Raw genomic sequence first — 24800 nt, 5'->3', positions numbered from 1 at the left:
ACTAGGGTATCGCGTGGTAAGAGCCATGTCTATGTATTATTTTGTAAGGAATGCGAGGTCTGTGGCTAACCCGACATCCAGTGTTGAAGTATCATGCGGTTGTAACGTGTCTTCTACATCTGGGTGAATTAGTACCCGCCCGTTGCGTAGGAGGTGCCCGCAATGCAGCATCAGAGCGTGTAAGGGTTCTGAGCATATCATCCCAGGTTTGTGCAAAATGGGATATTTTCGCAGCCCTGCCGTTTCTTCCCTATGTAGGGTGGTGCTCTCTGCCTGCACCCAGACCTCTAAGGATTTCACCCAATGCAATACCTCCAGTGGGTCCTTGCATTTCCACCTGTTAGTTATCAGCCGTTTCGCTGTTATGAGGCCTAGGTCACGAAATCGGGAGCTTACTTTGTTGGCTTTGGTTCGTTTGTAATATCCCAGGATACAAACCTCCCATGTGACTAGCACCTCAGCGCTAGTGCAATTCGTAAGTGTTTCTGATATTATGCGCCAGTAGGGTAAGAGCAGGTGGCAAGACCATAGCATATGTAATAGGTCAGCACCTAGGTGACGGCATCTTGGGCATTCGGAAGTGTTGATGTTAAAATATTTATTAATCTTATCTGGCGAGAGATACGCCCTATGTAGTATATAGGTCTGGATAAGTTTAAATCTTGAATTGCGTGGTATGTGTGTGGCACTTGCTAGGACGCGTTCCCATTCCTTATCAGTCCAGGGTCGGCCCCTGTCCTCAGTACAACGCGTGCGGAGTCTCTGTAATGGTTGTAATACGTGGATGAGCAGGGCTTGTACTAACCAGTGTATCACATGTGACCCCCTCCCCCATTACATGCAGCTACTGCAACAACTGATGTGTGGCGGCTCATTAGTTAAATCTCCCCATGCCAGCGTCGACGTCCGTATAATTTCCACTGGAAGTATTCATATAGGGGGTGTAGTCACCTTAAAGGTGAATAGCCCATTGGCTACCATCTGTCTCTTCCCTTAATTGAGCATCTAGGCAGCACCCCTGATGCCCAGAACTCAGATTCGATGGACCCAGAAGAAGAGGACAAAGAAGAGCAGTAAAAACGAGAACTGAAGACTTGCTGTGGACTTTTTGGCACCAAACTCTGCCTGCCTGTACTAGTCTTGATAATCGTGAAGAAACGGACTCGTCCTGCAGCTGAGTCTCTGCCAAGAACCCTGTTAGACTTCCATTCCTTCGCAAATTGCCAACAATCTCCCTTGGAGTAGAGGAGCTATTCTACTGCAGTCCGCAAGCACCAAAACAGCAGAGTCCCGTTTACCATGATATGGCAAACCCGGTTGGACCAACGCAGCAGCCACCCAGGAAGAGGACACAGTGCTCCAGAAGGTCAGCCTTCTGAGCAAAGCCTGTTTCAGTCCAATCCGAACTCCAACAGCACTGAGCAATTGTCGAGGGACATCCGCTCCACAGGGACCTACTGCCACAGTGGCCAAGCTGTCCTGATTTTTTTTTTTCTTAATTAGGGTGTCCTATTCATTCTGTGACTGAGGAAGGATGGGGAACCACCAGCGGGGGTTCACAAATATTCCCTTTATACTCATTCCACTGTCCTCATATTTGTGACCATTAATTTTTAAGGCATCCCCTAGATTCATATACTGTTTGCTCCATCAACATACACAAATCTAGATCCCTTATCATGCTGCGATCGTCTGCGCCTCTTGTGCTCTCCATAGCTTAGCGATGTTGGGTTTCGCTATCATCAGTCCCAACATCACCCAGGTCCTTGCCTTACTACCAAGGTCAGTAGGCTCCCAGATATTTAGGAGGCACAATCCCGGTTTCAGTTCTATTGGGATCTGTAAAATACCCCCATGCATCAAGTCACTTCGGACCAATATTGTTGAATATTTGTACACTCCCAGACGATTTGTATGAATGTACCCTCCTTACCACACCCTCTGCCACAGTCATGATCCTCCCTGTAGCCCATTTTTAACATAGCTGGACACGACAGGTATGCTCTATGTAAGACCTTGAGTTGTACGAGTCTTAGTTTTGAGTAGATCGCCGTTTCTCAGTGGGACGCTTGGGCTTCCTGACAGTCCTATTCTTCCATACCTACTACATCCCGCTCCCACTACTCACGCAATCTCCGTAAGGGATCAGTCATGTTGTTAATATCTGAAAGAGACACGTTAGTGATAGATTCCTTACCTTCGAATATCCCCAGGCGTCAGACTGGATCCGGAACGTTTTCATCAGCAGTACCCCTGCGCGTCGGCATGCGTCGTCGTAGTACTCCGCATACGTCGTTGGTGCCGTAGTCGCCGAGATGATGTCGCTGGAGCTACTTAGACGCGCCCGCGCGCGCTGACGTCAGTTCTGCATTTGCTGGCGCAGAAAAAGGAAGATCCGGAGAGAGCGGTACCCCAGTCACTTTTTGACTGAGTTTTTTGGGACTTTTGTCTCTGTTTTGGGAATACTTACACTCCAGGTGCATAGGGATGCCGGTTTCAAGTCTTGCGTGGCCTGTCCCCGCACGATGTCGGTGACGGATCCGCACCGTGAGTGTCTCGACCACGACTCCGAGTCGTGCTCCCACTGCCGGGCCATGGCTCCGAAAACTTTGCGGGAGCGGTCCCGAAAGTGGCAAGAGGCCCGGGAGTCGGCTCCACGCTGTTCTAGGTTCCAGTCCTGTGGGAGGTCGAGGGACCGGCCGCGGAGCCATCCCCCTCCATTCCAAGTCTGCGCACACGGATTCAGGTAAGGCGAAGCACAAGAAGTCGAAGAAGCGCCATCGCTCTTCGTCTTCCCCTAGTCGGTCGCGCGACGCTGCTGAGGGTGCCGGTTGTACCGCACCTGCGGTTCTGGCGGAGCCTCCACAGTTGCCGATGGCCTACCCGCCCTTTTCGGGTCCATTGGCGACTCCAGCCCAGCTGTAGGAGTTCCTGTCTGCTATGGCACGTGTCTTCGAATCGTCCGGCCTAGCCGGCGCGCCTCTGGCCCCGCGGGCTCGACCGGGGGGTCCTCGCTGTTCGTCGCCGGCTCCAGCCCCGGCGTCGTCGACAACTTCGGTCTTGACGTTTGTGGAAAAGTGGATTTCCCTGATCAGTTATGTCCCCTATCTTGGACCCCAACGGTTCTATATGCATGTTACAAGTACATGTATGTTCCCTCCAGTTCCAGTTTCGAAGACGCAAATACATGTGCGTCCACCATCAACATGTTCTCTGTCAGATCCGCCATCAATGGGCTGGATATTTGATTCCTAAGTAGGAAAGGCCACCGACTTTATATGGCTCAGTTACTCCATTTTTACAGTTCAGGCGAAGTAGGCCCGATTCTGTCCTCAAAGCCTTTCCCTGCTCCCCGTCTCTGACAAGCGTCAGCTTGAGCTTGCATCTGTATCCATGAACTTTGTCCTATTTCCTGTGCAGCTAACGGTGCCTGCCTCGGCCAGTTTTCGCCTGCCTGCCAAGAAGCTGTATTTCACCTTCGAATTATCTACTTTGCTCTTCAGCCCATGCATTCCTGTCTAGTGATTTAGGTAAACATTTCCTTTAGTTTCCGAGCAAGGGGCTTGGCCTCTTTGTGCTCCTGCAAGTAATTCATAGCCCAGTTGCCATGGAAAGTTTTCTGCCTCTCGCATTTCACATAGACACTTAGACGTTTGTGCACGCACACAGTCAGTATAGACTAGATTCTGTCCGAGAGTCCTTCCTTGTGGATAACATAGGTCTTTAAACATAGGATGTTAGATATGATTTGGGATTAGGTTGACTTGACCCCCTAGACTTTTCGTCTCCACATGTAGAGTTAATGTCAAGCCCCCTTCACCCCCTAGTTACACGTCAATTACACGTCATGCTGCTGCGCGCGCATCTATGCCAAGTATTATCTTATAGATCCACCTATATGTGATAACTCTAACCAATTATGTTTCTTTTTACTCCTTATTACGCCTAGTTTCGTTTACGTAATTACTATGTCACTTTTCATATCAATTGTTACGCCTCCTACATTCATTTCATTGTAAAATACTTACTATAAAAATGCATATCTGTCAATAAAGAATCGTACTTCACTTCCTGAACCTTTGCGGTGACGGAACCTGAAGGCCGCCACTCGAGTCGGCCATTTTGGAATAAAGCCCATTCAGAAACCTCTTATACCACGGATTCTGCCTCTTATTATTCTGAGCTATTTGTTTAAAGTATCCAGTATGAAATTCAGTATGGTAAAGAAGATTTTATTTACCACATAATGGCGCCCGAATAGGGACACTTTCTCATCTCACGCGCCGGCGGTGCGTTGCAGGCCCGGTCTCCTGCCACAGCTGGACGGACCATAACGCGTACCAGCAGGATTTCCTGTAGCTCCCTCCGGTCAAGCGGGGGCGACTGAGGCTGCGATCAACCCAGACGAGGCGGTGAGAAGCGCGAAGTATCCCGACCAGAGCCTAGCTGAGAGAGCAAGATCCGAGGTATACAGAGGCCCACCAGGTTTCCGAAGTCCCGATGTCCAGAGGGTCCGATGTCCGAAATCGAGTTCAGTTTCCGAGGCCTTTCGTTGTGAGCTACTCGGTGAGTACCATCGCCGGGGAGGCGTGTTGACGTGCACATAGGTTGTGCCGGTCAAGACGGATTTGGGTACACAAATCCGGTCTGCACTGTTTAGCAGTGTATATGTACGGTTTAGCCGTATATCAAGTATTCCGAAGTATCTAGTAATTGTCAAGAATTCTGCTTGGTGATTAGTTATGCAGACTGTCATCATTGTTGGTCAATTTTTAAAAAATGTTTAGTGTTTTACTTCTAACGTGTTAAAATGTCCTGCATATTGTGGTATGAATGATTGTTTTATTGTGCTTTGTTCATTATTGTGTTTTTCGTACTAAGTGTGGTCAAGATTAAGTATCAGATCAGTTGTGCTCAAGAGTAAGTACCAGATTGGTTGTCAATATGCCGCTCTTTTCGAAATTAAGACAAATCACTACTAGAAAAGGGGTGCTTGAAGAGGCAGTCCCTATCCCTCCTAGGGACACTCCAGGGCATTTTATGTACCATAAGCATGGCTTAGATGCCATATTATTCCTAGATCTATGGGTGGACTACACCAAAGAGTTACCAGAGAATCAGAGATGGCCCGTAGCTGGGACCTGGGATGCAGATTGTATCATGAAAGTAGAAGAAGAGTTGTGGAAGAGGAAAGCTAGACAGTCACAGAAAGACGCTATTGAATTATGGCGTAAAGAATCGCATAGGCGCACCGAAAAGGCGCTAAGACAGGAAGAGAGAAGTAAAGAAAGTGCAAATAAGGTTCGAGAGAAGCAGTTGATTGAAGAAGGTACAAGAGTACAAGCAGAACAAACAGAGAGACAAAGAAATGCCCTTATGAAAGGGATGTATCCCCTTCTGGCCGAAGGATTGCCTCAAGCCACTGCGGCCATACCAAAAGACTTGCCACCCCCATTGTTTCCAATAAAGGTACATCCTAAAGGACATCCTAGAACCGCAGAAGATATTTTTCTTTCCTCATATTTAGATGATACAGTTCCCGAATATGTTAACCCCGCACCACATAGACCGGCTGCTGGGGGGGTTCAACGTCAAGATCAAGTTCTTGTCCCGGTACCACCGCAAGCTCCGACACAAGTCACGACACAAGCTTCGGCAAGCACATCTGCTTCCGCGTCTGTTCCCGCAACTGATTCTACAGCCGTGTCTACACCTGTAGTGGCTGTAGCCCGTTCAACGAATCCTTTCACGTCTGACACCTCAGAGGGGGCCGTTGGAGGTGCTACTAGCCTTCATTTCACGCCACCCAGAGGGAGTAAATTTTCTTTCCAAGAATCGGTACATACACGTACGCCCAAACTTGTAAATACCCGTATGCTTAAGGATCTTATGATAGATTGTAGATATGATCCAGTGCCCGGTAAAGAGGACGAAATGGTCCTGGCATCGTTACGAATTAGACGAGCTGCATCGTTTTTAGGGAGGCTACCAGGAATGGCTATGCTTTTAGATAGCATATATCATTTTGTCCAAACAGGAAAGGATCCTGAATGCATTAACAGAGCTATGGAGTATCAGAAAGTAGAAATACAGGGAGAATTGTTACGTTTTTTTGTAAATTGTGTGATTAGAAATCAAGACCGACCGGGGGTAGACCCGGAAATAATGCAAACTCTTACTAAATGGAGTCAGAATATATCCGATGGGAAACATGATAGACAAGGAAGTATAGTAGCCATGTGCAGAAAAATCAGGAAAGAAGTAGAACACATACATGCAGAGAGATTGGAAACAGACGAGTTCGAGCAGGATGAAGAGTCCGACTCAGGAGATTCAGGAAGACAGGCAGACACCATAGCCTATGTGGGCAGAGGAAGGTCCTGTAATAATACCGGAGGTTTTTCTGATCCGATACACTCTATACGTCCAACTATAATAAATATGAAATCTCCCGAGCGTTTGTTTCAAGCCGCAGATAAAATACTCCGGGAACGAAGGGGTTACCACCTCCTCGATTCTATGGACGAACAAGAATTAGCAAGGGCAGCTGTTCATTGGATGGACAGTCCCGGTAAATATGGTGATGTGACAGTCGCACACGCGTTTTTGAACCTCAGTCCAGACGAACAATGTTTAGCTGGGATTTATATCATTCAGCAACTTCTTATACAATATAAGAGCCAACATGCTGATCCTGGTCCCTTACCTGATATGTTAACCGAACTACTCACGAATAGATGGAGAGGTTCTAGTAACAAGTTAATTAAAGAAATCCTAAGGTTACGCAAACAGTACGTTCTTTTTGTAAGTCCAGATCCTTTCGCGATCCCCAACAAAGAAGGAACACCGTACTACATGGATAGACAGAATCCCTTGCGAGAAGTGCACCCAATAAAGGGTGAAGACAATGAATTCCACCGTGTATTCGTTTACACACCCATATCGAAAATGGAATTATTGGAAATGAAGAAAGTAGTGCCCAGTCACGACAAAGACCCAGCGGGTTTCCACCGAGAAATTAAAGACATGTTACTGATGGGAGAGTACACCTTTCCTGATATTATGACGATATTAAAGGTGCTTTTGCCTGCTGGCATTTATGAAAAACTGAAAGAAAAAGAGTGGGAAGTGGGAGACCAAAAGATAGACTGGACAGCATTAGCAGAGGAAGAAAAGGCCCGAGCTGCAGGTTCAGGGCTCGGGGATAAAGTTAAACTGTTACCAGGTTTACTAGTACAGGTACTACCACGTTTATTAACTACGAAAAAGGAAGATTGGGGTGCAATCACAGCCTGCAAACAAAAGCAAGATGAAGACACAAGCGATTATTATGCACGATTTGAAAAATGTTTTGGTATAAACAGTGGTATAAAAGCAAGCAGTGACTCATATCCACATTTATTTGTGACTAAATTGGTGGAAAATGCGTTACCTCCAGTGAGGAATAGAATATTGAAATTCGAGAGTACTTGGCAAAGTAACACTCCGTCACAAATGCTACAAATGTTACAGTATCATCATAATAGAATTAGGGATGAACAAGAACACGAGCATAGACGCATGAAGGATACTAAAATGAAAATGCTAGTCTCTCAGACAGTACCAGCGGATGGTCACAAAAAGGGTGTGACACATTCAGGAGAATCTGCAGTTCCTGTAAAAGGAACCTGCAATTACTGTAAACAGCCAGGCCATTATGTACACGATTGTCAAGTCCTGAAACGTAATATAGCCTCAGGTATTGCAAAAGAGAGACCACGATTAGTTAGACAGGATCAGAATGAACAAGGAGCTATGCAGCATGGACAGTCCATGCCAGTTCAGCAACAGTCTATGCCAGCCGCACAACAGCCCATACAGTTTGTGCCAGCTGCACCACCGTTGCCTGCTGCTGCCACACAAGTGACTTCACGACAAATGTATCAGACCGCACAGTACGAATATCCTGAGTATCAACGTTACGCATGAGCCAGCCTAGAGAGGGAAGTTGACTTACCCCTTATCGAGATTCCAGTAGATCAAGAAGGACCTTATGTACATAGCGAATTATTAGGTCAAGACAGAAAATTTTTACTCGATACAGGGGCAAGTCGAACAACCATAAAACGTAGTGAAGTTCCAGGGGCACCCCTCTCAGGCTCTCAAAATGTTTCCCTTGGTTTTTCAGGAAAGCCTATTGTTAATGAAGTAACACAGCCACTTCCGCTTACGATTGGTCCCTTGACACGAACTACTGATTTATTGCTTACCAAATCATGCCCAGAAAACTTGTTAGGTATAAAGACATTGAAAGCCCTAGGAGCTATTATTTGTTGTTCTCCAGAAGGAGTAAGATTGTTTTTACGTGATTTTAAAGGTCACTATGTATCCAGAGACATGGATTCCCGTTTACAGAACTTACCAGCGCATCTATGGGCACAAGGCCCTACTGATGTTGGTTGCATGAACATTACACCATATCGAGTCACACTGAAGGCAGGAGTGGTATTACCACGAATGCGACAATACAAGTTACCACCGGATGCTGTAGCGGCTTTACTGAAAATCATTGACGAGCTAGTTGCGCAAGGAGTGGTTGTAGAAACCAACTCCAATGTGTGTAATTCACCGATAATTCCGATTCTTAAACGAACTGATCCTATGGCCCCACCAGTATATCGATTAGTCATTGATCTGCGCGAATTAAACAAGTGCATTGTGCCACAATTCCCTGTGGTCCCCGATATCTCATCATTACTGACAGCTATTGATTCTCAAGCTACATTCTTTACTGTAATTGATCTCAAGAATGCCTTTTTCAGCGTCCCAATAGATCCGGAAAGCCAATATTTATTCGGATTTAGTTTGAATGGACGAAGCTTTAAATTCACACGCGCTCCTCAAGGATTTACAGAAAGCCCCAGCATCTATAGCCAAGCACTGAAACGAGAACTGGACAGTATACACATGCCAGTTAACACGGCACTGCTTCAATATGTCGATGATCTGCTGATCACCGCACAAAGCGAACCCGAATGTGAAAAAGCATCACTGACAGTTTTACATTTTCTAGCCGACAAAGGACACAAGGTGTCTCCTTCTAAGCTGCAATTCTGTGTCCAGCGAGTTATCTATCTCGGTCACTCGCTGTCCAAGGAGGGAAGGCAGCTTACACCTGACCGCATCCAGTTAATTGCCAACATGCCAATACCACAGACGCAAAAGGAAGTACGGGCTTTCATAGGCCTCACTTCATACTGTAGGCAGTGGATTCCCCAATATGCATTTCTAGCGAAGCCACTCATTCAGTTGACAACACAGGAGGCAGCCACGTCGACTGTCCTCCCTTGGACCCAGGAACACACACTAGCTTTTGAAAGCTTAAAGAAAGCTCTATGTCAAGCACCTGTTCTAGCGACACCATGTTACAGCAAACGTTTTACACTCTTTGTTACAGAGCGTGCAGGTACTGCCTTGTCAGTACTCACTCAAGAACAAGCAGAATCATGTAAGCCTTGTGCTTATTTCTCCAGTACATTAGATCCCGTAGCTCAGGCTTTGCCTGCGTGTCTGAAATCAGTGGCAGCAACAGCTTTAGCAATCAGACAAAGCGATGCCATAGTGTTAGGACACCCATTGACAGTACAAGTACCACATGCAGTAGAGGTTCTTGTGAATCGAACGCAAACACAACACTTGACCATAGCAAGACTCACTGGTTATGAACTGACATTGTTTCAGCCACATATAGAAATCAGACGTTGTAATACATTGAATCCTGCTACACTTTTACCCGTAAGTGGAACAGACCCACTAGCTCATGATTGTGTTGAAGTTATTGAAATAAAGACAAAACCCAGACAAGACTTAACAGACGTTCCATTGTTAGAGCCAGACCTGACGTTGTATGTAGATGGTTCATGCATGAGAACAAGTACAGGAAGTTTAGTGGCCGCGTACGCAGTCACCACAGACACTGAAGTTATTGAAACAAACTGCATAGATACTTTGTCAGCCCAAGCAGCAGAGCTCATTGCTCTAACACAAGCCTGTATTCAAGCCACAGACAAGAAAGTCAATATCTATACTGATTCGCGTTATGCATTCGGAGTCGTACATGACTTCGGGGTGCTTTGGCGAGAGAGGGGTTATTTAACTTCTCATGGAACCCATATTCAGCACGGGTCCCTCATTCATGCTCTGTTAGATGCAATTCATTTACCGACTGCAATATCGATTATGAAATGTAAAGCACACACGAAGGTTACTGATATCATTTCACAAGGCAATGATTTAGCTGACAGAACAGCTAAACAGACTGCTCAGACTCGCACATCCGACATGACAAAGCCAATAGTTCAGACACCAACACAGTGTATGACGATTAAGGATCCCACACTTGACGTAATTGACATACAGACACATGCCACAGCAGAAGAAATAAAGAAGTGGACTGAACTAGGAGGGATCCAGACAGATCAAGGATGGATGACGAAAGAGAAATCTGTGTGGTTTCTCCCTGATTCCATGGTTCAAGCCATTATAGCTACAGTTCACAGTCCAGCACATTTAGGAGAGAAGGCTATGTTAGACAGCATACAGCACATTTGGTTTAACAAACATTTACGAGCCGCTGCTAAACAGAAAGTCCGTACCTGTATGATATGTTGTCAGTTTAATCCAGGAAAGAGTGTCCCCGTAGAGCAGGGTGGATTTCAGCCTCCTGATCATCCTTTTGAAGTCCTCCAGATGGATTATATTCAGATGGAACGTTGTCGAGGATTCAAATATGTTCTCGTAGTTGTCTGCGCTCTCTCCCGTTGGACAGAGGCGTACCCCGTATCAGATTACACTGCCTCGACTACTGCCAAGCAGCTAGTTCGAGAATTCTTCCCACGGTACGGTTTACCACGTGTTGTATATTCAGATAACGGTCAGCCTTTCTCATCCGAATTAATGAAACATGTTTCACTCTTGCTAGGATATGAGTGGAAATTCCATTGTGTTCGACACCCCGAGGCAGCAGGTCTCGTGGAACGACACAATCAACTTTTGAAAATCAGATTGTCTAAAATATGTCAGGAAAAAGGTGTTGACTGGATAGTAGCCTTACCAGTTGCACTGTTTTACATGAGAATGGTAGCACACTCTCGAACAGGGCTATCCCCGTATGAGGTGGTCTTTGGCAGACCACCGAATATGTGGGGGACGCCTATACCCCGTAAAATAACTGATGTTGACTGTAATATGCTGACAGATTACCTGGCTTCCTTGATGTCTGCACTACAATCTTGTCGTTCACAGGTGGTTGCAGCTTTTCCCGACAACACCGAGGTGAAACCTCATGACGTAATTCCTGGAGATTTTGTTCTCGTCCGGAATTTTGATAGGAAAACCCCGCTGGAGCCCAGGTGGAAACTTCCTAAGCTGGTCCTGCTGACAACGAGAACAGCTGTGAAGATCGAAGGGAGAAAGGGCTGGGTGCATTCCAGCCATATAAAAAAATTTCATGGACTTCCTCCTGATATGAACAGTACTCCCCGTGTGTTTTCCCCCATTGACTCTAAGCTACCTTTGGCTGAGGTCAGTAGCACCGAACTCTATAAGCAAAAACTTAGGTCCAGGCCTAAACTGTCGGACGATTTGATTGTTTAAGTCCTCTCCAAGGTGAAGCGGTTGAATCTGTCCCGACATGTATCCCTTAGGTCTGAATCATGTAGAGTCCAGAATCATAATGAAAAGATATGCATACTGTAAATTACTGCGTAGCCACTGTATTGTGACTTTATTAATTTTGTTTTTCTTGAGTTTTATAATAGTTACTGCAAGTATATTATTGCATATGTATTATCCTGTTTCCAAACGTGCTTCCAATATAACTGATGAACATTCTTTTAGTGACCTACCCCCACATGAGTTGTCCTATAGACTTGCGCTGCGTAATAACACTTTCATTAGTATGTTGCATCATTCTCACCAGACTAGTAATGCCACTAATTGTTGGGTGTGTGGTCGACTCCCTCCCTATCAGAATAACAAAGGAGTTCTGCCTTTCTTCCCACATCCGTTCACATATAATGGCACCTGTGGAGCATGGTTTAGTTTATTGAATTCCATAGATTCAAACACAGCAGTTTATCAACACCATTGGATATGGGGAAATCTGAATATAGTGTTATACAAAGTCTGTCACCCTGACAAGGATGGTCATCCTAGTAGAACAGGAACTGATCTAGAAAATGAAGTATATAGCTTAGGTAATTTTACACCTAATCTCATGATTCTGAATGTTGAATCCGAAGTTGAGCTAATTTTGCCCACTATGTCAGTATTTCCAGTTAAAGGTGAATTATGTGTAAGAAAAGTTGGTTCCATACATATGGGCCATAGCAAATGTGTTACTATTGTAGAATATAGTGACCAAGGAAAATCTTCATTTAGAGCTTCCCGCCATTCCTACTTTATATGTGGTCAGACGGCATACATGCGTCTACCTCTAGATTGGGATGGTACCTGTTACATTGCATTCCTTCTGCCACCTGTTTTCTTAGCTCCTCCTGATTATTATCGAAATACTCGTTTAGCACACAATAGAGAGCGAAGAGATCTCCCAGTTGTCGACTATACTGAGACGGCATGGGACAAGTATGTAGATTTCAATAAAGGTATTTTCCCATATATAGGTACAATTTCAAATAGTAAGCTGATACGTAGACTAACCAAGACTCTTGAGGCCGTAGTGAATGAGACTATAGCTGCCCTAGGCAATCTGACAGAGGAACAATCAGTGATGAGGATCGTTGTCCTTCAAAATCGGCTTGTCCTTGACGTCATCCTGGCCGATAGGGGCGGAGCTTGTAGGGTCATCGGATCCAGCTGCTGCGTATTCATACCAGAAAATTCGCCATCTGTATATAAAGCTATAACACGCCTTCATAAGATTGTGAGCCAGATACACGAGGATCCAGGCACTTGGACTTGGTCCGGGTGGTTTTGGAGTCTGATATCAGCCTGGGGATGGAGAGTTCTATCCTTCCTAGGTATTGGCCTTCTTATACTATTCAGTTGCTGCCTATGTCTGCAATGTGGACCAGCGATTTGTGGTCTGTGTGCCACATCGTGTATTCCACATCAAGGTTTTCGTTCAAAATCCCGGAAGAAGAAAGAAGAAGAAATGATGCTCCATGAGCAAATCGATGGATTAATGAAGATTGATGTTTCTTGACGGGCAAGTAGGGGACAAGGAGGGAATGTGGAAAAGTGGATTTCCCTGATCAGTTATGTCCCCTATCTTGGACCCCAACGGTTCTATATGCATGTTACAAGTACATGTATGTTCCCTCCAGTTCCAGTTTCGAAGACGCAAATACATGTGCGTCCACCATCAACATGTTCTCTGTCAGATCCGCCATCAATGGGCTGGATATTTGATTCCTAAGTAGGAAAGGCCACCGACTTTATATGGCTCAGTTACTCCATTTTTACAGTTCAGGCGAAGTAGGCCCGATTCTGTCCTCAAAGCCTTTCCCTGCTCCCCGTCTCTGACAAGCGTCAGCTTGAGCTTGCATCTGTATCCATGAACTTTGTCCTATTTCCTGTGCAGCTAACGGTGCCTGCCTCGGCCAGTTTTCGCCTGCCTGCCAAGAAGCTGTATTTCACCTTCGAATTATCTACTTTGCTCTTCAGCCCATGCATTCCTGTCTAGTGATTTAGGTAAACATTTCCTTTAGTTTCCGAGCAAGGGGCTTGGCCTCTTTGTGCTCCTGCAAGTAATTCATAGCCCAGTTGCCATGGAAAGTTTTCTGCCTCTCGCATTTCACATAGACACTTAGACGTTTGTGCACGCACACAGTCAGTATAGACTAGATTCTGTCCGAGAGTCCTTCCTTGTGGATAACATAGGTCTTTAAACATAGGATGTTAGATATGATTTGGGATTAGGTTGACTTGACCCCCTAGACTTTTCGTCTCCACATGTAGAGTTAATGTCAAGCCCCCTTCACCCCCTAGTTACACGTCAATTACACGTCATGCTGCTGCGCGCGCATCTATGCCAAGTATTATCTTATAGATCCACCTATATGTGATAACTCTAACCAATTATGTTTCTTTTTACTCCTTATTACGCCTAGTTTCGTTTACGTAATTACTATGTCACTTTTCATATCAATTGTTACGCCTCCTACATTCATTTCATTGTAAAATACTTACTATAAAAATGCATATCTGTCAATAAAGAATCGTACTTCACTTCCTGAACCTTTGCGGTGACGGAACCTGAAGGCCGCCACTCGAGTCGGCCATTTTGGAATAAAGCCCATTCAGAAACCTCTTATACCACGGATTCTGCCTCTTATTATTCTGAGCTATTTGTTTAAAGTATCCAGTATGAAATTCAGTATGGTAAAGAAGATTTTATTTACCACACGTTGAGAGACCCCCATGGATCCAAGCATGGATCCCTGTCCATGTTGGTTGTCCCAGTACGACCTCCATCGACGTCGCCGGCCCCGACATCGTCGACGACTTAGGTCTCGACATTGAGAGTCGTCCATGGGTACAAGCATGGATCCCCGTCCATGTCGCTTGGCACAGTACGACCTCCCCCGACGGCGCCGCCACCGGCATCGGCCGACGCTGTCCCTGGCCTCCTCCCTGACGTGGAGACAGTGCCGGAGGGGTGTCGACCGACACCAGTTCCGACGCAGTTTGGGAATTTCTATCCCTTTCTTCAACCACCTCCTTATGTTCCACCTGTTCGGCAGACTGTGGAGGAAGTGGAGGTCTGGGAGGGGTCTGAGGACCCTCTTGCTGCACAATGCGAGTTAGACCCGGACTGGGGTGAGGATCTGGGGGGTGCAGGTGATCAGGATTATACTCCTGAACCTGGCTCACTATCTCCTTCTACCGTGGCTACGGAGGAGAGTTACGTAGGGCAGCCGAGGCTCTCCACATCGAGCTTCCTACCGTGGCCGTCGGGACTAACCTCCTGACAGAGGTGCTTCGGCCAGCGTCGTCTTCTCCGGAGCTGCTGCTGCCCTTCATTGATGCACTCTCGGTTGTTCTTTTGGGCACCTGGTCCAGGCCCAACACGGGGGCTCTAGTGGATAGGAACGTGGCCTAGCCCTGGACGCCCCATTTTCCTCTCCCAACACCCTACACCTGAGAGCTTGGTTGTCCAAGCCTCTGTGTCCCCGAGCGCATTCCCTTCTGCACCTCCGGATAGGGAATCCAAGAAACTGGAGCAGTTTGGGAAGAAGATTTTCCGCCAGTTCAGGACTGCGGGATGTGAACACCGCATGTCTTTTGGGCTGTTATTCCCATTCTGTGTGGGATACGGTTGCGCAAGTGCTGCCTCAGTGTCCGGGGGAGGCTCGGACAATACTCTCCCAAGCTATTGCTGAGGGGAGAGACGCAGCCAAGTTCACCATCCGTTGTGGTCTTGATACTGCTGACTCGCTGGGCTAAGCGATTTCCACAACAATGGCGCTACGCCGCCACGCCTGGCTGAGAACGACTGGCTTTTCTGGGGGTGTCCCGAACACATTGATGGACATGCCCTTTGATGGCTCTCGCCTGTTTGGCGATAAGGCGGATTGCGCTTTTTAAGGACTCGCAGGCTACAGCCAAGTCTTTGGGCCTTTCGGCCACACGCACTCCTTCCGCTTCTGCTGTTCGCTCCTTTCGTGGTCACCTGCGTTCTATCTAAGACCAACGGAACATCAATCGCTTCCTCCGGAGGGAGACGTTCAAGATGCTCACACTTGCTGAGGACTTGTCTGCCCTTGACCCCCAAGACTGGATAGTAGCGTTGGAACAGCAGGACACGTATTTTCATATCTCCGTCCTGCCGGCCCAACGACGTTACCTGTGGTTCATGTTGGGGCAGGAGCATTTTCAGTTAACCGTGCTCCCCTTTGGCATTACTAGCGCCCCTCGGGTGTTCACCAAAGTGATGGCTGTGGTCGCAGCTCATCTGCGCAGATCAGGGGTTTTAGTGTTCCCCCTATCTCGACGACTGGTTGTTGAAGGCAAGCTCACCCCAAAAAGTCCCCTCCCACCTCCAGACTACGGCCGATCTCCTGCATTTGCTGGGGTTCTCCATCAACATGCTGAATTTGCGCCTGATTCCCTCTCAGAAGCTCCTCTTCCTCGGAGCGGTTCTGGACACGGCGTAGTTTTGGGTTTAACCCCGCAAACAGCGAGTCCAGGACATTCGGGCTATGATTCCGTTCTTTCAGCCCTTGTCCTGGGTTTCGGTCAGGATGACCTTGTGGCTGCTCGGCCTCATGGTCTCCTGCATCATGCTAACAAACCATGCCAGATGGCATTTACGAGCTCTGCAGTGGGACCTGAAGTTCCAGTGGGCGCAGCATCAGTGGAACCTGTCCGACTATGTCCAGATCTCGGAGGGCACTGCACAACAATTGCAGTGGTGGCTCACGAATCAACATTGGGTCAGCGGCGGATCACTCTCCCTTCCCCAGCCGGTACACACTGTGGTGACGGATTTGTCCCTCCTGGGATGGGGTGGCCACATGGGAGAGGCGGAGATCAGAGGCCTCTGGTCTCCAGCGTATCCCGGCTCCATATCAACCTTCTGGAGCTTCGGGCAATCCTTCTTGCATTCCTTCCCTCTGTCAAGGGGAGGGTGGTGCAGGTATTCACGGACAACACCACCGCCATGTGGTATTGCAACAAACAAGGCGGGTGGAGTCTTGGGCCCTATGTCAGGAGGCTCTGCGACTCTGGACATGGCTGGAACGTCAAGGCATTTCCTTGACAGTTTAACACCTGGCAGGTTCTTTGAACGCCAGGGCGGACAAACTCAGTCGCCGGTGCCTGATGGTTCACGAATGGTGTCTTCACTTGGAGGTGGCGCAAGGTCTCTTTCATCAGTGGGGAGAGCCTTGGTTAGATCTATTTGCCACCGAAGAGAACGTGCAATGTCATCACTTCTGCTCGTTGGAGTTTCCAAGGTGGCACTCGCTCGAGACGCTTTTCGTCAGGAGTGGAGCTGCGGTCTTTGTGCACTTTTCCACCTCTACCACTTTTACCCAGAGTGCTGAAGATAATCAGGCGTGACCGGGCCCAAGTCATTCTTGTGGCCCCGGACTGGGCTCGAAGAGTTTTATATTTCGAGCTACTCAGTATGAGCATGGATTCCCCTAACCGACTGCCTCTTCGGGAGGATCTTCTGTCGCAGCAACAGGGGTTGGTCCTCCACCCGAACCTGTCCAGCATCTGCCTACATACGTGGAGATTGAGCGTCGACTGTTGATTCCGTTTGACTTGCCTCCTGAAGTCTGTGATGCCATTTTGGCAGCCAGGTGTTCCTCCACTAAATCGGTATACGCCTGCAGGTGGAACAAATTTGTGGCATGGTGCACAGCTAAGGCTGTGCATCCCCTTTCTGTCACTCTTTCAGAGGTCCTTTTGTTCCTTCTTTCTCTGGCTCAACAGGGCTCTGCTCTGGGCACTATTAAGGGCTACCTTTCTGCAATTTCAGCCTTTCTCAGGCTTTCTGATCAAGTCCCCTGTTAATAGATTTCTCAAAGCCATGACTCACCTTTTCCCTCCTATTCCGTTTGTGATGCCACAGTGGGATTTAAATCTGGTTCTTACTTTGAAGACTGCTTTCCTGGTTGCCATCACCTCCGCTAGGCACGTGAGTGAGCTCCAGGCTCTTTCCTGTAAGCCTCCTTTTCTGTCGGTTCATCCGGACAAAGTTGTGCTTCGCACTCGTCCTTCTTTCTTGCCGAAGGTTGTCACTGCCTTCCACATTGAGCAAACTATCACCTTGCCCACTTTCTTTCCACCTCCACACCCTTCCAGAGAGGAAGAGAGGCTCCATCGTCTGGACCCAAGACGTGCGCTTTCATTTTATTTGAATTGCAAACAACAGTTCGGATGAATGACCAGCTCTTTGTTGGCTACGTAGGCACCAAGAAAGGCCGGGCTGTACACAAGAGGACTGTCTCCTGCTGGGTCATCTTGTGTATTAAAGCCTGTTATTCTCTGGCTAAAAGGAACCCCTGGTGGGGTTGCGCGCCCATTCTACCAGAGCGACAGCAGCTACTACTGCATTGGGACGCGGTGTCCCCCTGCAAGACATCTGTCAGGCAGCCACGTGGGCCTCGCTGCACACTTTTACTGTGCATTATTGCCTTGACAGTCCAGTCTGGAGAGACTGCTTCTTTGTTCTCCATGACTTTCTGCTGTGATCTTGGTTTGCAGACCCACCACCGGGGTTGGTATTGCTGGGGTATCTATTCTAAGGTAAGGAATATATCACTAACGTGTCTCTTGCAGATGAACAAGTTACTTACCTTCGGTAACGATATATCTGTAAGAGACATTAGTTAGCGATAAATTCCTTACAGCCCCACCCATCCTCCCCATTCTGCGAACTGATTTCTAAGGTTAAGGTCATCGCTTTCAGGGCCCTAGATTCAATGTACCAGTGGTCAGTATCTTACATGGCTCTGCGTTCCTGGCGCGGAAAGTCATGTACAGAACTGACAGCGCGCGCAGGTGCATCTAAGTCGCTCCAGCGACGTCATCTCGGCTACTACGACGCCAACGACGTATGCGGAGCCGTACGACGCCTGCCGCCGTGCTGGGGTCCGGATCCAGTCTGACGCCTGGGGATATTCTAAGGTAAGGAATCTATCACTAACTAATGTCTCTTACAGATATATCGTTATAGAAGGTAAGTAACTTGTTGTTTTAGTATGTGAATGAGAAGGCTTTCTGGGGCATATGCCCATCGAGGATCCGGTCCTCAAGCTGGGTGGATTCTACTAGAGTTTCTCCCTTTGGTATGACTGCTAGTATTGCATGCCTAACCTGCAAGTATCTAAAATTCTCCGTATTTGCTAGTTCGAATTCCATCTTCAGTTGCACCATTGGAATCACTCCCCCGTTTTTTCCACAGGTCCCCTACCCTTGAGATACCAATCATGTCCCACCGGTCAAAGCCCTTAGTGTTTCTCAGTGTACCGAATCTGTCTGCGTCCCACAGTGGGGTCATACGTGTGATTTGTCCTGCCCCACCCAAGCTTTTGTTTGCAGTATGCCATATTCGAACCGCGTGATCAGTGGCTTCCCGTCAACTGAAATTTCGCCGGATTGGTGTATAATGCTCTGATATAGTCCCCACCTGGGAGAAGCCAGCGGTCCATGTTATAGCCTGGGTCATCCCGGGGTCTATATATGCCATGATTTATCGCTGCTAAGTGGGATGCCCAGTAGTACCTTTTGATATCCGGCTGTCCAATGCCCCCGTCGGACCACCCCCTGTTTAATTTTTGTGTTTTTTATTGGGCGGTTTTCCCTCCCACAGGAGATCTCTCTGCTCCCTCTCAATGGCCCTGAAGTAGTCAGTGGGAACCGGGTTTGGCTATTTTTGTAATATATATATAAGAAGAAGCGAGGCAGTGAAATCATTTTGAATAATGCGGAGCGGCCGAGCAAGGACATAGGGAGAGACCTCCAGTGCGTTACATCACTTCTGAGTCGCTGCAGCGGGGGCAAAAAGTTATGCTCATAATATGCTGTCGGATCTTTGGTGACGTATATGCCAAAGTACTTAAACCCTCTTGTATCACGTGGTTTTGGAGCAAGGGGTGGAACTTCCCTGTCAGTACATAGATAACTGATTTTTTCCAATTTATTGTGTATCCGGAATATTTCCCGAAATGTATAAAAATATGGAGCGCTCTATTCATTGAGGCTGTCGGTGAGGCCAGATATAGTAATATATCATTGGCATACAATGAGATGCAGTCCTCCCAACTCTCCGACCATCGTAAGTCCCTTTATAACAGGATTTTTCCGTATCCACAATGCCAACGGCTCCAGCATCAGAACGAAAAGCAAGGGGGACGGGACAGCCTTGTCTAGTTCCCCTCTCGAGGGTAAATTTGGGTGATTTTTGGTTGTTGACTACCTCTTGTGCAAGGGGCTCAGTGTATAGAAGTTTTATCCAGCTTAAGACTTATTGGCAAAAACCCATATTTTGGGGGACCGCATACATGTATGGCCACTCTATGATATCAAATGCCATGCTGCTGTCTAAGGAAACCACTACTGCATCTTCATGCAGGGTGTCGGTTCTGCAAAGCACACCATGTAACCACCGGAGGTTAAGTGAGGTATTTCTAGCTGGCAAAAAACCCGATTGGTCCAGGTCTACAAGTTTTGTTATGACTTGGAGCAGGCGGGTAGCCATCTGTTTTGCCAATATTTTAACCTCTGCGTTAAGCAACGATATCGGTCTATAGGACATGCATTTATTTTTCGGTTTACCACTCTTATGGATGACCGCAATTGTGGCAAGTCTCTGATCAGCGGGAAGTTTCCCCTGTTCTCGACTTTTGATTACATCTTAGTGAGGTGTGGCGCTATTTTACTAGGGGCAAGTTTATACAATTCAATGGGCAAGCCGTTGGGGCCCATCGCCTTTCCAGCTTGTAGGTCTCCAATTCCGTAACTGTGAGTTCTCTATCCAGAGCCTCCAGATCGTCTGGGGACAAGGTTGGTAGCGGCATATCTGATAGTAGGGACATCAACTCTTCCTCTGTGGAGGCCACATGGGACCTATAAATGTGTTTAAAGTGATTTGCGAACTCGTCTGCAATTTCTTGGGGGTATGTAATTTGCCTATGCGCTTCGTCGGTTATCTCAACGACTAACCTGTTGGTTTGCTCCTTACGATCCAACCAGGCCAATAACTTCCCTGCCTTATCCATAGCCTCATAAATTCTACAGAGCGTGGGCCTTTATTGGGCCTGTGCCGCATCCGTGTCTAGGTCTTTGTATTCTTCCATCTTTAGTTTTAATAAATGTTTATTTTCTTCCGAGCTATCCCCTAGTGTCCTCCCTTCCAGCTCTAGGACGTCTACTTCTAGCTTGGGGAGTTGTGCATTTCTTTCTTTCTGGGCTCCGGCAATCAGGGAGATTGCCTGTCTCCTGTCAACTGTTTTGCAGGACTCCCAGATTGTCAAGGCCGAACTCACCGAGCCGATATTTTCCTGAAAGTAAAGATCGATTACTTGCTTCATCTTTGTCTTAATTACGGGGTTTTTCAAATACCATGGGTTTATTGGAGCAACCTGTCCAGCTTGCTGTTCAACTGCCCCCATTACGGCCAATACCGGTGAGTGATCCGAAATACCCCTGGCCAGGTGGCGTACTTCTGTTATTTGCCCTATCTGACCTGATGGTACTATGATGTAATCAATTCTCGAGTGGGAGTTGTGCGCCCCGGAGTGGAAAGTAAACTGCCTCGCATCTGGGTGAAAGGTGCGCCATGTGTCTTCTAGCCCCATTGCTCCTATGAAACCGTGAATTTGCGTTTGTGAAGGTGGCACCTCCCTTAGGGGACTACGGTCCAACTTACCCAATACTATCAAATTGAAATCTCTTCCCCTGACGAGCCGCCCCTCCGTGAGCAGGATATCTCCCAAATCCTTTAAGGCCGATGCCTGCAGGCCCGGTGGGATGTACACCGACACTAACATGAGTATTTTGCCCTCCCAAGTTCCCATGACTGCTGCATATCGACTGTTTATCTCTCCAGATTCGCTCTATAGTCATTAGGAAGTTTTTCCTTTATCATTATTCCGACTCCCCTGGACCCTGTGGTGAACACCGAATGAGCGATCAATCTATATCCCCACCTTGTCATGGCCCAAGCTGTCCTGATTTTTGCACCCTCAACCGACAAGACCAACAACCGCAAGGACCTGAGAAGCACCAGCTCATCCGAGCTAACCCCTCTGCACCCGACTCGGGTTCTCTAGAACAGACTGTGCTGCTTGCTCCCCGGACCCTTGTGAACCATGCCCCCTGTTGGGGCTCCTGGACTTGTCCCCAAGTCCCCTTCTGCAGCCTATTTTGAGGTGCCCTCCATCTCTCCTTTGGTGTAGCAAATGAGGCTACCAACTGGACCAGCAACTCTGCGCCGGACGCCTGAGAGCAGGTAAGCTCTAGCTGCTGGTGGTAATGTGGGCCTTACCCCTCTACCACCTCAAGTCCTGAAGGGGACCCCCGGAAATGCAGAATTTGTACATACATGCTTGTGAAGTTTTTGGATTTATTGTTTGAGTGTGTTTCTCATTTATTGCCTCTGTGAGTACAATAAATGCTTAACACTACCCTCTGATAAGCCTAAACAGCTAGCCCACACTACCACATAAGAGCATTTATCATTTTTGCCCCTGTAAACCAGTATGGGTTGCCTGGACTCTGCACAATTTACCTCGTTTTCGTGCACTATATAGAGCGCCAGCTTCCTCCATTTACCAATCCGCTTTCCACAACCTCAGTCAATTGCAGAAGAAGCATTACACACATTCTCAAATTAGCTCTTATATATTACATTGATTGCACAAAATCTATTTAGAAAACAATAGCCCCTTTTTGTCGCTTTTATAGGCCCCACATAGGAAATATTTCTAAGGAAGGCCTTGCACAATGCATAATTAATTACATTTAAGTGCTTTAAGCCAAAGCTAAACAGATACTAAATAATCCACCTATTGCCCTTTCTACTTGCAAGATACGATGCACAGTTTTCCTGGGAAACGGACCGTTACAGACATATGTAAAGCGGTAATGTGATCCATATCACACACCTTCACAAAGGATTGCTTTGTAGACATTCATGACTATCATGGAGCACAAGTTCGGCAGACTGTCCTCAAAACATTATGCCATGCCTCCCCTTATTCTGCTGACAAGCCACTACTTGAGAGCACTGCCTTTCAATCAGTTTATTCAAAGCATGTAATACGTAGTATTAAACTTCTTTTGGGTAGTTTAGGTTTGATCGAATTATGGAATGACCCACTAAATGCTACTTTCCCTAGTAAGGACAAGCTGAAAGCTATATACTGGGAATGGGTTTTCATGATAGAAACTACGCAAGGACTTTCTTCTCACCTAACAGGTCGTTTTTTAGACCTAAAAGTTAGTCCATTGCTTGAGAGGTATTGGGATATAATAGAGAGGCCCTCGGACCGTAAGCTATACTTCCAGCTACGGGTGGGTACCCTACCGGTTGCAGAATTTACAGCGGGTTGGGGGAGTGCCCAAAACAAAAGTGACAAGTGCTATAGATGCACAGAGGTTTGTGAATCCGTAGAACACTTGTTATTTTTTTGCCCAATGTATATGATACCCCGGAAGATCTGGATAAAACCCGTTTGTAAGTTATTGGGTACCAGGAACTATCGTATAGCCCTTCGTATTCTGAGTACTGACACTGCTCCCCTTATCTGTATAGCAATGGCCAAGTTCCTAGGGTGGGCCTGGGGCATACGGGCTAAAGCCATGAGTTGTGATGGTATTGTATAGTGATCAACTGCAAATTGTATAAGTTTTACCAAATGCTTGCCCCAAGGTAGGGAATTTTAACAGTAATTTGAACATATGTGATATCCTAAATTGAGAAAATGTATGCGGATTTTAGATTGATTTTAGCTTCAGCGACGGTTGTATTATGAATTTAATCCTAGTTTTACAACTTTAAAGGTAATTTATATGTTTCTGTGTTATGATTGTAATGTGCTTTTATGACTAAACTGTCGAATAAAGCTTATTGATATTGATTTTGCCATGTAAACCTACACATGGTGCAAACAGAAAATGTTACTTACCTTTAACTATTGGTTTGCAGTCTGGAAACTACAAGCTGCAAACTAATAGTTTACAGGTAAGTGACATCTTCCCTTTTAGCGCATATTAATTATTGATACAGATTATTTTTACAAGCCTGCTGAATTACAGAAATATACAAAGTTTGCAAGTTTAGAAAAGAAACTAAACTACAGTACAGAGCACTTCTTGTCTCAGGGGTGTGGAACAATGCAATTGTGTACTTTTGTAATTGTTGTTTTTAGTATATATAAATTTGTTGTCCAAATGCCTTTTATATGCCTCCTAAGTCATATGAAAATGCAAAGTTGAAAAGGTTATAACTAATAGCAAAGTTACTAAACCTGCATTGCACATAATTATGTTATAATTTCACTCCCATTCGAACACTCAGCTCATCTGTGGAAGAGTGCAGACCCTGAACAGTTGGACCCCTTTAGGAAACCAGATGTAGACTCCATTTCTGAGCTTCCCTATCACTTGGTGAGTATTGGGTGCAGAAAGCTTTTATTTTAAAGTTTTATTTGAAATGCTAGTCAGTGGTAATACGTATCTGTATGTTTTTCTGTGAAGACTCTTTTAAAGCTTCTTTGTCAAATCTGTAGGGGGTTTTGCTTGGTTGAGTACATGGAGAATCCCATTATGCAATAATGTATCCTGTATTCCAATATTTAAGAATCACTGTTTCTGTTCTCTGCCTGAAGTCAGACTATAGTGGATTTTAGAGGCCATGGTTTTAAGGTCTGCCTAGAGTTGTAAAACTACTCTGTAGTTTCCTTGAATATGGTCAACGATTTTCTAGGATTCAGTGCAACTACTAGGACCTGAAATATTTTAATCTATGTATTTTATTGGAGGTTTATTAAGCCAAAGCTGATTTGCAGTGGGTAAGTAACCTGTGATTAGGGTAGGAGGTTTGTGACAGGATCCATATGTATTGAGAGCGTAAATGTCGAATAGCTTCTGTAATCAGTCAGTGAATGAATTGGAAAGCTCTGAAGTACTTTAACCCATGGTGGGGCTTCTGGGATTCCAGAAAGTGCCCTCTATTGGTGGAAAATTGTGGCGTTCCAAACTGCCTTCTTTTTGCAGGCAGAAAAAGTAATTTGATGATTTGATTTGAATGTACGTTTGCTAAAATGTAAAAGATTCAATACAAT

General features: G+C 46.5%; 1 protein-coding gene across 7 annotated transcripts in view; it reads left to right on the top strand.

Annotated features, from left to right (window-relative positions):
* Positions 1-24800, top strand: part of LOC146811566 (telomerase protein component 1-like) — a 1575504-nt gene that overhangs the window by 848265 nt on the left and 702439 nt on the right. For all 7 annotated transcript variants that reach the window (XR_014966741.1, XM_085618541.1, XM_085618539.1 and 4 more), the window contains one exon: positions 24035-24123. Coding sequence is in view for 6 of the 7 variants with exons in the window: in XM_085618541.1 (XP_085474667.1) it covers positions 24035-24123 (89 nt within the window). In the remaining variant the exon portion in view is untranslated. The remainder of the gene's footprint in view (positions 1-24034; positions 24124-24800) is intronic.

The sequence above is a fragment of the Triturus cristatus genome, chromosome 7 (genome assembly GCF_964204655.1).
Source record: "Triturus cristatus chromosome 7, aTriCri1.1, whole genome shotgun sequence".
In the NCBI taxonomy this organism is placed as follows: domain Eukaryota; kingdom Metazoa; phylum Chordata; class Amphibia; order Caudata; family Salamandridae; genus Triturus; species Triturus cristatus.
The sequence above is the reverse complement of the archived record's forward strand: the minus strand, read 5'-3'. Positions and strand labels throughout refer to the sequence as shown.